This window comes from Numida meleagris, chromosome 16 (assembly GCF_002078875.1).
Source record: "Numida meleagris isolate 19003 breed g44 Domestic line chromosome 16, NumMel1.0, whole genome shotgun sequence".
NCBI lineage: Eukaryota > Metazoa > Chordata > Aves > Galliformes > Numididae > Numida > Numida meleagris.
Window position 1 is genome coordinate 8,650,825 of NC_034424.1, and position 14,954 is coordinate 8,665,778.

Genomic DNA, 14,954 nt, shown 5'->3' on the forward strand with positions numbered 1-14,954 from the left:
TCCCACCAGAGCTGCACTCTGCTGGGCACAGGGCATTTACCAAGGCACGGGACGTGCAAGCACCAGGAAAGGAAGGGCTGAGGGCTTGAACTCGGCTCCCCAAGGCAGCTGCCCAGGAAGAGAAGAGCAGCAGAAGACACAGCTCTGAACAGCAGCAGCAGCAGCCTGGTGCTTCCATGCCAGGCCTGTTCTGCTTTGGCCTCCTCACCAGGTCCCTTGTGAGGCTCATGCAAAGGACAGGCTTGCAAGCAGATCTTGCGTGAGAATGAGAAACGGAACTATTCTGATAGGGCCCAAAGGCTCCTCTACAAATGAGATCTTAAAAATAAAATAAAAATATGGCAGCTTGCTAAATAGAGCTTCCACAAACTGAGGCAGTTCAGTCCACTGTGGATTGAATCCACAAACCTTAGAACTGACTTTTTTAAATGATTAAAGAGTCCTTGATACTGACATGCTCTTAATGTTGACTGTAGAGATCGTGGTCTTTCCTTTTTTTAAACGATCTCCATTATAATGTGTCATTTATGCAGATTAGCTGAGGTAACTTTTTTAGGTAACTTTTTCAAGCCTTCCTTCTCAAGTTATGCAGTTCTGAATGCATCCTGACTGGCTCACGTCATCAAATCACAAGTATTAAAGTGTTCTCTGCAAAGGCTAGAATCTTTTATTCATTTCTCTTCAGTAGCCATCATTTACAAAACTAGCTTCATTAAGGGCTTAGAAAAGGGCTATCCTCATAATAGCTTTGCATCATTCAGCAATGATGACTTGAAATTAAAATAAATCCTCTTTACAGCAGACTTGCTTATTTCTACATTCCATAATATCTGTCACGTAAATCTCTTTATATCACATATCAAACTCCATGTGAAGGAAAGACTTTAGTGACCATTAGTGATGATATTTCAATCCACTTTTTTTCCACTGAACATTCGTGCCACTGGGAATATCCGCAGCCTACTTTAAATTTCAGAAAAGTTATCAATGAGAGAAAAACTCAGTGATATATTAGAATATATAATTCTATCCAGATTACGTTTTGCCAAAACACCCACTGGATGCTTTACGGGAGAAGACAGCAGTCTTCTCCAGGAATTAAAGCTTAGATCCCCTCTCCCTTCTTAAACTGAGTAATAAGTGCTTACGAGGAGCAGTACAGCTCACTGACTGAAGCTATGGTTCACTGTTCATTCGGTGACGGCCAAAGTTCACTCACTTCCAAGGTACAACCCCCCCGAGGTCAACACCAGGCAGTATATCCTCAACATTTAACGCTTGCCCTTACCTCTTCAAGAGCAGCCAGCTCAAATCCTGTTACCAGACTTTTAACACGTCCCTTATACTTATGTAACGTTACTGTGGGTTTCTGGCGATTTATAGGTGTCACTGAGAAGAGAGTTTGCCCTTGCCACAGACTGATAGGAATCCAGCTCCTGCAACAGTATTGACTTTTCAGAACTAACTGAAGGGCAAATAAATGATTTCTTCTCTCTACCAAAACCAGTTGAACTTAAGACTGTTTTAAGAGAAAGGGAACCTATTTCTAAACAGATCCGTGTTGACACAATTACTCAAACAAGAGATACATTGAAGAATTCCTTACTCTTCAGGAGTATTTTCAGAGAATTTGGACTCTCACTTGTGTGGATTAATTCCCCATGTCTTTCAGATCCTGGAGGTGTTTTCGTTTTGTAAACACCATCTTCACTGCAATGCTTAAACTATGCATTTTACAAAGAAGTTCCATATACTAACATTTTCCAAATAATTTTAAAGAAATACTAATTCCTTTATGAGACACCAGCAGAAAAACCAGAAGGTTTCCATGAGAGGCAGAAAGCCTTGTAAAGTTTTTACAGAACAGCTTAATATTCCCACAGATACAGATTTTACTCGTTGGAATTGTCCATGCAGTTCAGAGAGAGCACTTCCATGCACCCCATTAACAATAGCTACAGAAGCTGACCAAAGGAAACTCAGCGTACACCTCACAGCACGCACTCTGCTAACCACTGCCCTCTGGACACCAACCAACAAAGCCTTAAATAAAAAAAAATCAATAATCAATATTCAAAATGAAGACTTTGAGGTATCTGAAGAACTAACAGTCAAATTGTTGGAATTTGAAATTTTTGAGAAAAATGACCATGACCTCAAACAAGGCAGAAAGACACATCAGTAAGAAACCTTTTCTTGAGGAAAGTTTTGCCCCTATGCAGAAAGAAGGAAAAGTTCCTTAAAAAGGCAGTTATTGGGAAAGCATTTCAATACAAAAATTAAGAATTCAGAGCCTCACAGAACAACGCTTCTGTTAGTAACACAAGCTCCAATTTCTAGAATTCCCAGAAGTTTAACGCAGACCAAAAGACAAATAAGAGTATTTGAATTCAGTAGATGTACATTGTACATCCTCACTGGAAATGAGGAATCTTCTTTGCCACAGTTACAAACGTACATCCTTGTAATCTGAAGGGCTGTTTTTCATTTTCTTTCCAACACTGTGATGTACCTGTAATGGGCATGTGAGAACTGCCACACAAGCAGCTACAGGAACTGATGTTACAGCCAACTCCTTCAACAAAAATTCTAAGTTTGTATTTGAAGATGTAAGGAAACAGCCCTCTACCTGAGCATATTCTGGGTGTCACTCCCAGCTTGGACACTATTTTATCTCCTCACAGGTACAGGCTGCTCTACTCTGAACCCTGCCTGCACTGCTTGCAGCTCCCCAATCACACTAATTTTTGCTATGCTTTCTGCTAACTTCCACACTTAACTTAAAGCCCTTTGCACACCCCAAGCATCAGCAGAACGAAGGCACGCTTTTTCCTGCTCAGATTTTTTCAGACACTTGGGACGTGACGTGCTGGGTGCAGCACCGGGCCTGCTTTCCACCATGACTCCTCTCCACCATTACCCCGGAGCGCAGCTCCGCGATGGAAGCGTCGGGAGCTCTCCGCCGTGCCGGAGAACCCCAGGGAACGGGCCGCGGGCACCGGGGGCTGCAACACCGATGTGGGAGAGGGAAACCGGGCTTCCCCCCGCCGCGGCCGGGAGAGAAGGGAGCAGCGCAGGGAGCAGCCGGGGCGGCTCCGTCCCCGCCCCGCCCCGCCCGGCCGCTGACAGCGGGCCCGGCCCCGCCGCGCACCTGCGCCCGGCCCCGGCCGTCATTTCGAAGCCGCCACCAAATGGCTGCCCGGCGGCCTAGCGACGGGGGACGGCTCCCTCCCCGCGGTGCGGCGGCGGCGGGCGGGGCGCCGAGGGGCCGCGCTGGGCGGGCCGGGCCCGGCGCCGCTCCCCACCCGGATTCCGCAGCGCCGGGACCCCGCGGGGCGCCGGGGGTGGGGGGAGCGAGCGGGCGGGGCCCCGCCGGGTCACCGCGTCCCCCTTTGGCGGCCGCCCCCGCCCAGCCCCGCTCCTACCTGCGAGGCGCGGGCGGCGGGGCCGGGAGCAGGCGGCGGCCCCGGCCTCTCACACGCCATGGGGCGGGCAGCGCGGCGCGGCCCGGAGGAGGCTGCGGCGGGGGCCTCGGCGGCGCCTCCTCATCGCGCTGACAGCCGGGAGCGTCGCCCCTCCCCCTCTCGCGAGAGCCGCCCGCCGCCGCGCGAGAGCCCAACGGCCGCGCCGCGCCCGCCGGCCACGTGACCGCCGCGGGGAGGGAGAGGGCGCGGGGCATTGTGGGAGTCGGTGGGGCGGGGTCGGCACTGAGGTGTCCCCACGCCGCCCGGGGAAGGGACGCCACCGAGACGGCGGCGTAGAGCGGCTCTCGCAACCTGCTGGCGCCTCCCCGCGGCTTGGAGGTAGGAGGCGTCCCTGCGGTTTGTCAGCGTGCCCCGAAAAGTACTCACTCCCGCTGTTAATTGTTATTATCTGAAAATTAAATTCATCACTTCGTAATGACTCCCAGAGGGAGAGTGAGGGGCGAAGCAGCCGCGGTCCTCATGGGGACACCCGCACCCGGCGGGAGGGGCCGAGGCGGGGCCCTGTGGAGACGCTCAGGGCGGGAACGCGCTTCAGATCTGCTCTCTTCAGCGCGGCGCAACGCCGAAAGCTGAGGTGCGCGCAGGGTGGAACAACCCGTAGAAACTGAGGGAATGTAAACGCAGCTGTATCAAATCCGTCGCGTAACTGCACGTTTATTGAACTGCAGTGATCTCTGCTTTTCTTTTTTTATCTTTTCCAAAATGTGAGGCTGTTGCACAAGGTGGTTCCCAAGTCTCAGTATTGGATAAAATAGGTGATTGTATTTCACACTTTAACCAGCTGCTTACTCTTGGTGTATCATTTTTGTCACTACTCATAGAGACACAGATAGGCAGACTTAGCGTGCGTGTTCCAATGAATCAATGCAATGAAATCCTTCACAAGTCAACTGTATATATGAAGTCAAACATTTTAATGAATTTTTGAAGGAATATGGCTTAGTCAGCTTTAGAACACACTACTTGTCCATTCTGACTACGTGATTTTTGAGGGAGGCATATACATACAGCCTATTGTGAACGGGAACCTGCAAATATCCAACTAACGCACACTTAAAGTACTGAATGATATCAAATGAAGAACTTAAAAAATACCTAATGAAACAAGTTTTTAAAAAAGCTTATCAGTGGAAGTTAGCAATATGCAAAGATAGTGCTAAAGCTGGCATTGCTGATCATTCCCATTACGGGTAGTAACAGGAAACCACGCTGCTTGCATTGTACATGCCCAGTACCCCGTGTAACTGATAGATAAAACCCCAAACAATGACCAGTTACAATCACTGAGAATGAAATTAAATTAAACCTGTTAAATGACATTAAAAGTTGTCTTGCTTTTTAAAAACAGCCAAGTTATGGAGCGCAAATGTGACACTTCTGGACTCAGCAGGAGTTTCACAACAGCACTTGTCAACCTTGAAGAAAAGTGTATCCACATGCGATACAGACAAGATTAAGAACTACTGCTTTTTGCTAACTGGAGAATCTAATGTAAGTACAATTATCTCATAACAACAACTGAATCGATTCTTTATTCATATCACATTAAGTGCAAGAAACATATACCAGTCAAAGACAAGTACAGGATAAAGATTCTGCATTACAGGGTTTCAGTGCTTGTGATCAAACTGAAATGACTTTTGATAAGTACAAACACAGCTATCCAAACACACAGTTACTGTTTTACAGTATCACAGAATTAGAAGTATAAGATCTCTATGTCTAAGTTTTTCTTTTTAAGATATAATGGATTGCTTTTCAAAATGAACACAGCAAGTGTTACTATACAATAGAATACAGTTTAAGTTTTCACATTGGTATATATATCTAAGATCTGTAAGAAAACAAAGACAAATGTTGCAGCTCAGCAAATGGGCCTAACTTAATCAGAGTAAGTCAAACAGGCACTAAACACTGGTATGACAGAAGAAATGATATGGAGAAAGAAATTTAGAAAAATTCTGAACTCATTCATAAAATGAATGCAAGTCCTTCCAATGAGAGTATCCAGTTAAAAAAAAAAAAAGAACTGCAATGCAATACTTTTTTGTTCTCTTTTACCAATTCCCTATTTGCAAAAGGCAACTTGAGTATGAGCACATGCCTTTCTTCTGTTGAAAGATCCAGCAAAGTTCAGTCAATGAAGGAGATGATTTCACCATAATAAAGCATGAATACAGTGGGGATGACTGACTTGCTGAATATATATAAACACCTCTTTTCCTTAGCCATTACAGATCAGGAGTGTCATGGCTCAGGCTTCAGCTTATTGCAGTGACAGTAAAAGTCTAAAAATTGGCAGTGTCTGCCCTTGCAACAAAGGAGTGCAAAGCATAATTAAGAGATAATAATTAGAACATTTCAGGGATGTTAGAAGACAGGCATGAAACTGTCTCCTGTATTTTGCCATTTACTTTCAACTAATAAACACCTTTTGAGGACTTACAGCAACAGCAGCCTTTGTACAACAGGCAAGATGGCTGTTCTCAGGACCTGTCTGATCACCAGTCACGTATTTTTCCTTTTCTCCATTACGTGGGAATCCGTTGAACATATAGAATTTCACTAGACAGAAGCTTTTTGTGGAGCCTGGCTCCACACCCACTCACCTATTAATCACAGTCTATTTCAATTTTTGTAATAGTGCTCAGGTTTGGTTTTTCGCTGCTACTCCTTCCGTGAACAGACGTTAGGTGCTTTTTAAGAGCAGACTTGTGTTTAAAGTCCATGTCACAACAATGACACTTGTAGGGCCTGTCACCGCTGTGTATGTTCAAGTGATCCTGTAGAGTACTTTTGGCAGTGAACGTCTTCAAACACACCATGCACTGGAATGGGCGGATACCCATGTGCCCCCGGATGTGTCTGTTAAGATTCTTTTTTTGTGTAAATGTTTTACCACACTGCAAACACAAGAAAAGCTTGTGCATTTTTAGATGTCTAAGATAGTTCTCAAGATGCAGAAATCCTCTTGGACATTTTGGACATTGGTTCCGCCACAAATTATCAGAATCATCCACATTTTGAAACCCGTTCATCTGACTCGAAGTCCCCTCTGGATTGTCAGTGACAAAAGCCTGAACGTGAGTTCCTGACATTTCTGTATTTCTGCTTTCAACTGTAGAATTTATCAAGGAGTGCTGGGTTTCTGGAAAGTATAAGTTTGTTTTAGAAGAGGTGCAAGGCTGAGGAAAATGATCGTTTTCCGCATTAGGTACACTCATAGAATCCATTCTGAAGATACATATTTCATCATCCTTATATCCTATTTCAACCGTTGATATTTCCGGGGTCCCTGCATCCTTTCTTTCTGAGATCAAACTCTGTGCTGCAGGCTGCAAGTTATCCCCCTTCTCCTGTTTAACGGAGAAGTCTAAATTAACTGGGCTATCTTCATAAATCTCAATTATTTCACAGTCTTTATCTGAAACATCGTCCTTGCTCCTCAGTTCATTGTCAGAGGAATGGCACTTCTCTGCAGCCTGGCTGCCATTCTCCATGGAAGCGTCGATTTCCAGGTATTTTGACAGCGCCTCGCTGCACTTTTCCACAATGTGGACCATCTGGAGGTAGCTGGCAGCAGTCAGGTACTTCAGGAGCTCCTTCTTCTTGACCTCCAGCGCACCCGTGTAACAGGAGAGCAGCAGCTTCCTGCCCACCTCGGCACTCTGCAGGATGGTGATTCTCACCTGCCTGGACTGGTTGAGCAGGAACTGATCCCTCATGAAGGTGGAGCAGGCGGCAAAGATCACCTTGTGCCCGTGGAACTCGGTGTCGTTGATGTAAATGGAGACGTCGCAGAAGAGGTTTTGCTGCCGCAGGAGGTTCATTTTCTGCAGCACAGCATCTCCCTGCTGCTCGAACTGGAAGTGCAGCACCTCTGAGTCCGCGGCCATGGCGCCGGGCCTGCGGGCCGCCCGCCCCGGGGCCGAGCTCTCTTCGCCGGCGCCCGCCGAGCGCAGGCAGCGCCGCCGGTAGCTCAGGGCAGCAGGACCTCGCTCCGCCGCTTGCCCACCCCCCGCTCCCCGGCCACTCCCGGAGCCCGCTCCGCCGCCGGTTCCCCCGCGCCCAACCACCCGGAAGCGCTCCCCGCGGAGCCCCGCCCCTTCCGGTAGCGCGCCCCTTCCTGTGCCGGTGGGAAATGAGAGGCGGGACAGAGTTAGCAGCACGTTTATTACAAGACTTGGCACTGCTACAGCGGCACGGTGCCACCCGCCCGGGAGAGGTAGCAACGCAGCGGCCCCGCCGCCCCGTAAGGCGCTCGGGAGGGCGGCGGCGCGGGGACCCGGCCCGCCCCGGGGCGGCCGAGAGGAACGCGCAGCGCCGGCTCCTGCCGCCGGGCCCGGCCCCCCCAGCCTGCTTTGGTAACGCTTGGGATGAGCCTCCCGCCCAGTCTCTGGAGAGGTAGCTGATGCTCGGTCCGTCGGCTGTAGGCCCACGGGAAAGCGCTCATTCAGTGACTGACGAGAGCCGGCAGTTCACCTCCTTCTTCTCTTCCTAAAATCACGGTCTAACGTGAGCTCCCAGTCCTTTCCACGGTTTCAGCTGGTGTCACGTTCTGATTCTCCCTCCTTGCCTTTATTCCTCCCAGCGGCTCAAGAACCAGAACCACAACCGGCCCCATGGAGGCGTTAAGTTCCTTCGAGGGGAGTTCAGCGGCAGCTATCGGTTTTGCCAAAAAGCCAGGGGAGAAAGGCTGACGCTTCATCATATCAGTTACGGACTTGCAAAACAGGTCCTCTAAACGAAAAAATAAGGAAAGACTCATCCCTGATCTCTGCAGGAGGCTGTGCAGCTGCACCATGTTCTGCAGGAAGACATGCTACACGAGCTACCACCGCTTAGCAAGGTGGTGAGCCCCAACCTCGTAAATCTAAGAGTTCTAAGAATTCTATATCAAATAAATAAAATGCCAACATAAAAATCCTAATATATTCAAGAAGTTATTAAAATATTTTTGTAGTAGACCAGTTATTTTTAGGATATGCAGGACGTTGTACAGCACATTAAGTTGTGAGACTATCCACTTACCAGCAAATAGTATTCTACACATTAACACACAAATTATGATAACTGCCATAGTCCTTATCTGAATATGCAGCATCAGCAGCAACAACCACTGGATCTAGTCTTTCACTAACTGGAACATTGCAATGAAGACAACATTTTACATACATGGACAATTAAGTTCATCTTACTCTAAAATCAAGCTGCCTCTGTATATTCTGTTTATAACAATTCTCACTCCATTTTAATCTAATCCAGGGAAGAGGCAGTACCCAGGTTTTGCTTTTCCAATACCTCTTTTATACTCTTAACTTCTCTGTTCCATATAGGGGCAAATCTTACATGAAAGAACCAGAACGCTTCACATTGCGCTCATCAGCACGTTGCCCTCTTAGATCTCCACTGCTTCTGGATTTACATAGCTGTCTCCTACATAACTCTTTTGGTCTGTATCCTTTTGCCAGGCCAAAAGCACAAACATTTGCAAGTCACCTTTCATCCAACGGATGTGTTTCATTTTCACTGAAGAACCAGTCTTCTGCATTTCTGCTTTTTCCTATTTTTTTCTGCCATGATCTCACCAAATGGTCACAAGCAGCCTTTTAAATGAGTAGCCAGCAGTCTCGGCCTTCTCAGAAGTTGGCATCACCACAGCACAGGGTGGACAGAAAACCCATACATCTTGACCAAATCATTTTTTAGTTTCTAAGGATAACCTCTCATCTCTTCGTTTCAGCTTCAGGTCACCAGCGGCTACTTCAACAATCTGCATTCTCCTTGCAATAACATTAAAGCTTTGAAATTCCATGAAGAAACTTCCCAGACAGAGCTCTTAATAATGTCATTTTTCCTGGCATTTGTACAGTTTTACTCCTTTCTCTGGCAGAAGACCATTTTCTTTATCGCGTCCATGTTCATATATAGTTAGATTTTCCACTAATCCCCTACAGCATGTTGACCTGGCTCTGCAAGTTCTTATTCTCCACATCTATCTTCTTTTTGACATCAGAGCTATAACTTATTTCTACGTAATGAATAACATTATAAAAACGTTTTAACAACACAGAAGATTCTGCCCAAAGTCAGAATGCAAGTGTCAGATGCAACTGTCATGGTCTGTTTTAGCTCAAAGTTATTCTGAAAGCAGGTTACTTAGAAGGAAAAACAGTTTTTCTTCCCATGCCTACCTATTTTCTGCCCCAAGAACCTGAATATATATTTTTTGAAGTTCCAAATAGTTACATTTTTGGCCTAAATATATTTGCTACAACTTGAAAGATATAATGCCCTAGCTCCATTTCCACTGCTTATTACTTCATAGCTGTCCATGTAATAATAGTTCATGTAACAGTCAAGTACAGTAGTTCAAAAACTCAATTGCAAAAACGGATTCACAGAATCACCTTGCTTTTCTACTCGAAGGTATGTGGATTTCTGAAAATGGTCTGCAAGATTAACACATTTTACCATTCATCAGTGTCAAGTCTGCATAAGGAAATCCTGGTTTCTACATACACATATCTAAAGACCAAGACCAACTTTTGATAATTACATACAAAACATTTTTTGCTCTAACACACCTTTGGTCATACCTGTTGAGCATTTTTAACCACACAATAGCAGCCTCCCCCCTATCCCTATCCCCTCATTCAAACACACAAACACTACTACTTTTAGGTAGGAAGCATAATCTCAGCCTCATGGCAAACCTTGTGGAAAAGAGCTGCATTGGAACAAATACTTATTCCAAATAAAAACAGCAGTTCTCTAACAAGGATTAGCCACTTGATTATTAGTCTGTGCTACACTTCAATATAAGAACACTGTTCTACTGGGAATGGTGTTTAGCAGATGAGAAATTCGTTTCTTTCAGCCTGATTGGGATGTGGGTAATTCCATGGCACTTTTGTGAAGTAGTATAGTATAATCCCAAAATCCCAACTAATATGCCATTCCCGCAACATTTGATGTTTAAGGCGGTATACATGAGGTATTGCTGAGTACAGTCAACAGCTGATAAACTAACCTATGGAAATTATGTTACCTATACCTCATCTTAGGCTCTGTAAAATGCTAATGGGCATGAATTATGTAGGTCACTTAAAAGAAAAAAGCGTCCTTTCAGTATCTAAGAAATCAAAAAACTTCATGCCGTTAATGTTCTTATGGTACTTTTTTTCTTTTTTCTTTTTCATATTAACTGACATGTGGCCCTTATTAGTTATCAAGGAGACATATACAAGAGCTAAGGGGAAAAAAAAGCATGGAGTTACTACACATTGCAGCTTTTAAAACAGATTCTTTTCACAGTGTCAGAAAGCAGTGTTTCTCCACTCCAGCTTTGCTCTAAAACCAATTAGGAAAGTAGCAACTGTTGTGGTTATTTGAAACAAAATTTACGGTAGATGACAACCTCTAGTTTTGAAGTGCTTACCTTGAATCAGTACATACAATGGTAAGTGCCCTTTAATAATTCTGTGTATGACAGCTTATGAAACAGGTCATACCTGGCACTCCAGGTGCCGAGCTCACACATTCCAGAGCTGCAACCTACTCTCATTTTGAACAGTTCTATGCAACGATCAACTAACCCTGCCAAATCATTCAGGGCTTCACCTTTTCATTATGCATGCCAACATTAAAAACCCTGAGAGCTTTTAAGATAGTGTTGATTGGCAGCAGAAATTTCTTGAAATAGTTTAGAAAGGGAAAAAAGTGACACAAGTATACTTCATTTCAACTGTAGGGGTCTAGGGGTAAGATCAGACAAAAATAATGTTAAGAGGTAAGTTTAAAACAAATTAGCACTATATGGAGTGCTTTCAGTGATCCAGTGCTTTATAAAATAACAATTGGGTTATCTCACACACTTGTCCTTTGCTCTTTCCTCCATCTGCCCAGACACAGAGAAGCCTCTAACTGTACAGCAGATGGTTTACTTGCAGCACACAGCAACAGTCTTTCAAAAGGTGTTAGTCTTGAGTCTCCTAATCAGAGAGAAATGAAACAATTAACCCCGTAATCCACAGTAGAGACACAGACAGAAACCTGAAGGAAGATTGTTATTCACAGAAAATATCAAGTAAGACTAAGGATGATGGCTGAAGACCTGCCAGGTTTTGCAATCCAACCCTCCATCAGAAGCCTTTCAGAGCATACCACTAGTTTAGGGAAGAGCCCAAGCCAACTGTTTGCTCCTTTCAGTCATGATCCCTACAATGGGCTGTTTTTAATTGCTTAATTGACGCAGGTACTATCATTTCTTAAACCGAGCACAGCCTGAGGCAGCTTCCCTGCATCCAGTACCTGGCTTCCATCAGCCTGCTGACAGACCTTACTGTCTGTAGCAGCGCTACATGTGAATGAATCGAAGTCCACCGTTATGTCTTGAACATTTCTTTCATTGGCATTGTCAAAGCTATTTTTACCATGTAGCTGTTTAAGATGTTTCCTCAGAACGGGCTTATGCGCAAAAACCATGTCACAGTAGTTACATTTATGGGGCTTGTCCCCACTGTGCAGGTTGAGATGGTCCTGTAAGGAACATTTCTGAGAGAAGGTTTTCCCACAGATCTTACATTGGAACGGTTTGATGCCTGCATGCACTCTCATGTGCCGGTGGAGATTGCCTTTCTGAGTGAATGTCTTGCCACAGAGGAGACACATGAATAGTTTATGCATCTTTAAGTGATTAGCATAGTTTTCTAGATGCCGAAATACTCTTGTGCACTTTGGACACTGATGGTGCCACTGAAGGCCTTTGTCTATACCACGGTTGTTAGACCCAAACATATCTTTAGAGGCCAGAATGATGTTATCACTGCCAGCATATGAAAGGGCATAGTTGTGGAGGTGGTTTTGCTCTATTTCACTTGCTCTGTTTTCAACGGTGGAGTTGATTAGAAAGTGTTGAGGTTCAGAGGAATGCAACGCAGTTTGTTCAGAAGAAATAAACTGGTTCTGATCCTTCTTATTCCTAACTTCCGTTACCTCCCCAATGGACTCCACCTTGATAATCTGAATATCACTATCCTCCATGTCCATGCTGTCTTCTGAAGGTTGAATACAAGGTGAATCTTGTTGCAGAGAGTCTTCATCTTCTCCATGTTCCTTCAGCTCCGAGGAGTCACTTTGCTGTTCACACTCCTTGCTCTCCAGTGGCTGCTTTGGTTTTATGAACTTCCAGAGTGCCTGCGTACATCGTTCAACAATGTGGCTCATCTGCAGAAAGCTCGCAGCAGTTAAGTAGTTTACCAGCTCCATTTCAGGAAACTCCAGAACGCCACTGTAACAAGATAAAAGCAACTGCCTCCCTACTTCTGAACTTTGCAGTATAGAGATTTTTACATCTCTAGAGTCATTTAATAAGAACTGATCTCTTAAGAAGGGAGAGCCAGCAGCAAATACAATTTTATGCCCATGAACTTCAACATCATCTATATGGACGACAACGTCACAAAATTTGTTCTCTTCTCTCAGTTTGTTCATTTTCTGTAACATCGAGTCACCATAATTGTCAAACTTGAAGTGAAGAATATCCGATCTTTCTGACATTTTGGCACACCTAAAGGAAAGCAAGGAAAAAAAAAAACAAGTGAGAATGTTTTGTTTAGTTTCCAGAACGCAAATTAGAAAAGTCTGTGTTACACATTGCCTTGCAGTATCTTTTCTTTAAAAAAAAATTTTAAAAAATTGATGCAGTTTGATTATGAATTAGAAACAATGACAGAAATCCTCTTGAAGCAGTATCCTAAGGAAAGGGAAATCATGCAAGTATTTTAGTAGTCTTAGCTCTTGTAAGGTTTTACTTCCACGTTAAAATTCTTCAGAGATTTTTGTCTTGACCAAATACAATGACAGTCCTTCAGCTTTTGGGTTCTTTATTTACTTTCATGTTAAAGAGCTTTCATAACGCATGAATGCAAGGTGAGATAGAACCCAGCACCTGCCAGACACAGCAAATTCCCTCTTGTACCTATTACACGTTACTTTAAAGACATACAGTCCAAGAATAATGGTTACAGGTCCTCTAAGACACTCCATGATTTGCAGAAATATTGATATAGGATGAATTGTTTCACTGGAAGTACCTCTAAGTCCAATTAGAGGTTAAGTCCAACCTGTCTTAGCAGAAAGGACTATGCAAGCTTTCCAGTATCAGCAGCGCTGGATTAAACTGACTGTTTTACATTGCCTTGAAGTTGTTTTGTGCGTGCGTGTGTGTGCAGGTAGTCTGTCCTGTGTTTTTTCAAGAGATCTAAGAAAAATCTTCCATGTAACCCCTCATTCTATAAACCATGCTTCCCAGGCTCTCTGATTTGAATATGTGGGGAATGTAGGAAGTCTTGTTTCTTGCCTTCTTTGAAAGACCACTCCTCTAGGAATTTTGTTCTCCTATTTGGAATGAAAAATGGTGGGACTTCTACAAGACAAATATCACTGTGTTATCTTGCAGCAGTTCTCGTAAGAGTTTATAAGGCTACACTGATTCTTGATGAAACACTTCACATAATCCTGACACAGAACTGTGATTGCAGGAAGTGAAGAAATCACAGAAGACCAACTAAATGATGCAAGGTTTGGTGAGATCCAACAGCAAAACAACCCCACACTTACACCTCACAACTATGACAAACACCACATTAAGCTTGAAAGGAAGCTTTGAAGTTTACAGATAAAAGCAGATCCTGCTCTCTTGGGGCATGAAATCTTAGTCAATGTACACAACAGGAAATGGAGCTGTGCCTTGTGTAAGTGAACGAATACACAAGACAAGGGTTCCAAGAGGAACGTTTTCAGTGGCATGTGCTGATAGACAGTCATTTCAATTTTCGGATGGGATATCATTTTGAGATGTGCTCTCTTTACTACTTGAGTGCACCACATACATCTACCAGCATGTGACATACAGAAATTACAACAAGATTTCAGAAGTTTGTATAACTAGGGACTGAAGGTTCAGTGAGAGCGGCAGCATTTGTAGCACAACTGATTTGTTACACCTACAGAGCGTGAAGCCGCACGTCTCTGAGTTGCCCTGAGTCCAGTGCTGTCTGACCCACTTCATCTCCAGGGCAAAGAAAGCCACTGCGGTGAAGCAAAAGTCTCTGCCACATTGCGAGCGAGCGCGCACATAAAACGAGCGATTTGCCTTCACGAACGTTAAGCTGCCGCTACCGGGCTCTAAGGAGGCCGAGAACCCAAGCAATAAACCCAGCGCCTCTCGCAGCCCAACCCGGAACTGGGACCGGGCGGAGCACAGCGCTTCAACGTCGCGAACCCCTCCGGAACGCCCGCCGACCCACAGCCCCCGCCGCCGCGCCCGGAAGAAAGGGCCGCGTACCTGGAGCGCCGGGCCGCGTCACCCCGCCGGCACCCGCTGCCGCTGCCCCCGGCTACGGACCTAGAGAGGGGAGGAGAGCCGCCGTGAGCCGCCGCCCGGGGCTGGCACCGAGCCGCCCC

General features: G+C 45.2%; 4 protein-coding genes across 4 annotated transcripts in view; 1 reads left to right on the forward strand and 3 right to left on the reverse strand.

The window, feature by feature from the left end:
* The window catches only part of RC3H2 (ring finger and CCCH-type domains 2), a 29,091-nt gene extending 25,527 nt beyond the window's left edge, over positions 1 to 3,564 (reverse strand). The window contains exon 1 of the mRNA XM_021414148.1: positions 3,426 to 3,564. The gene's annotated coding sequence lies outside the window, so the exon portion shown is untranslated. The remainder of the gene's footprint in view (positions 1 to 3,425) is intronic.
* Positions 2,940 to 8,229, forward strand: LOC110406999. Its single transcript, XM_021414159.1, has 4 exons — positions 2,940 to 3,018; positions 3,414 to 3,803; positions 4,834 to 4,976; positions 8,077 to 8,229. Exons 1-4 carry the CDS (start codon positions 2,940 to 2,942, stop codon positions 8,227 to 8,229), a joined length of 765 nt encoding a protein of 254 aa, XP_021269834.1.
* On the reverse strand, positions 4,992 to 7,547 carry ZBTB6 (zinc finger and BTB domain containing 6). Its single transcript, XM_021414151.1, has one exon. It carries the CDS (start codon positions 7,379 to 7,381, stop codon positions 6,098 to 6,100), a length of 1,284 nt encoding a protein of 427 aa, XP_021269826.1. The 5' UTR covers positions 7,382 to 7,547; the 3' UTR covers positions 4,992 to 6,097.
* ZBTB26 (zinc finger and BTB domain containing 26) lies at positions 7,980 to 14,948 on the reverse strand. The gene is made up of 2 exons (XM_021414150.1): positions 14,836 to 14,948; positions 7,980 to 13,056 (listed from the first exon to the last, which is right to left on the reverse strand). The coding sequence occupies exon 2, from the start codon at positions 13,044 to 13,046 to the stop codon at positions 11,730 to 11,732; it is 1,317 nt and encodes a 438-aa protein (XP_021269825.1). The 5' UTR covers positions 13,047 to 13,056; positions 14,836 to 14,948; the 3' UTR covers positions 7,980 to 11,729.

Excerpts from the sequence above, each read along its gene's own strand:
- ZBTB26 (XM_021414150.1), bottom strand. The coding sequence starts at position 13,046 with ATGTCAGAAAGATCGGATATTCTTCACTTCAAGTTTGACAATTATGGT.
- LOC110406999 (XM_021414159.1), top strand. The coding sequence starts at position 2,940 with ATGGAAGCGTCGGGAGCTCTCCGCCGTGCCGGAGAACCCCAGGGAACG. Across the intron at positions 3,804-4,833 it reads CGCCTCCCCGCGGCTTGGAG|CCAAGTTATGGAGCGCAAAT; the intron begins GTAGGAGGCGTC and ends TTTTAAAAACAG. Across the intron at positions 4,977-8,076 it reads TGCTAACTGGAGAATCTAAT|CGGCTCAAGAACCAGAACCA; the intron begins GTAAGTACAATT and ends TATTCCTCCCAG.
- ZBTB6 (XM_021414151.1), bottom strand. The coding sequence starts at position 7,381 with ATGGCCGCGGACTCAGAGGTGCTGCACTTCCAGTTCGAGCAGCAGGGA.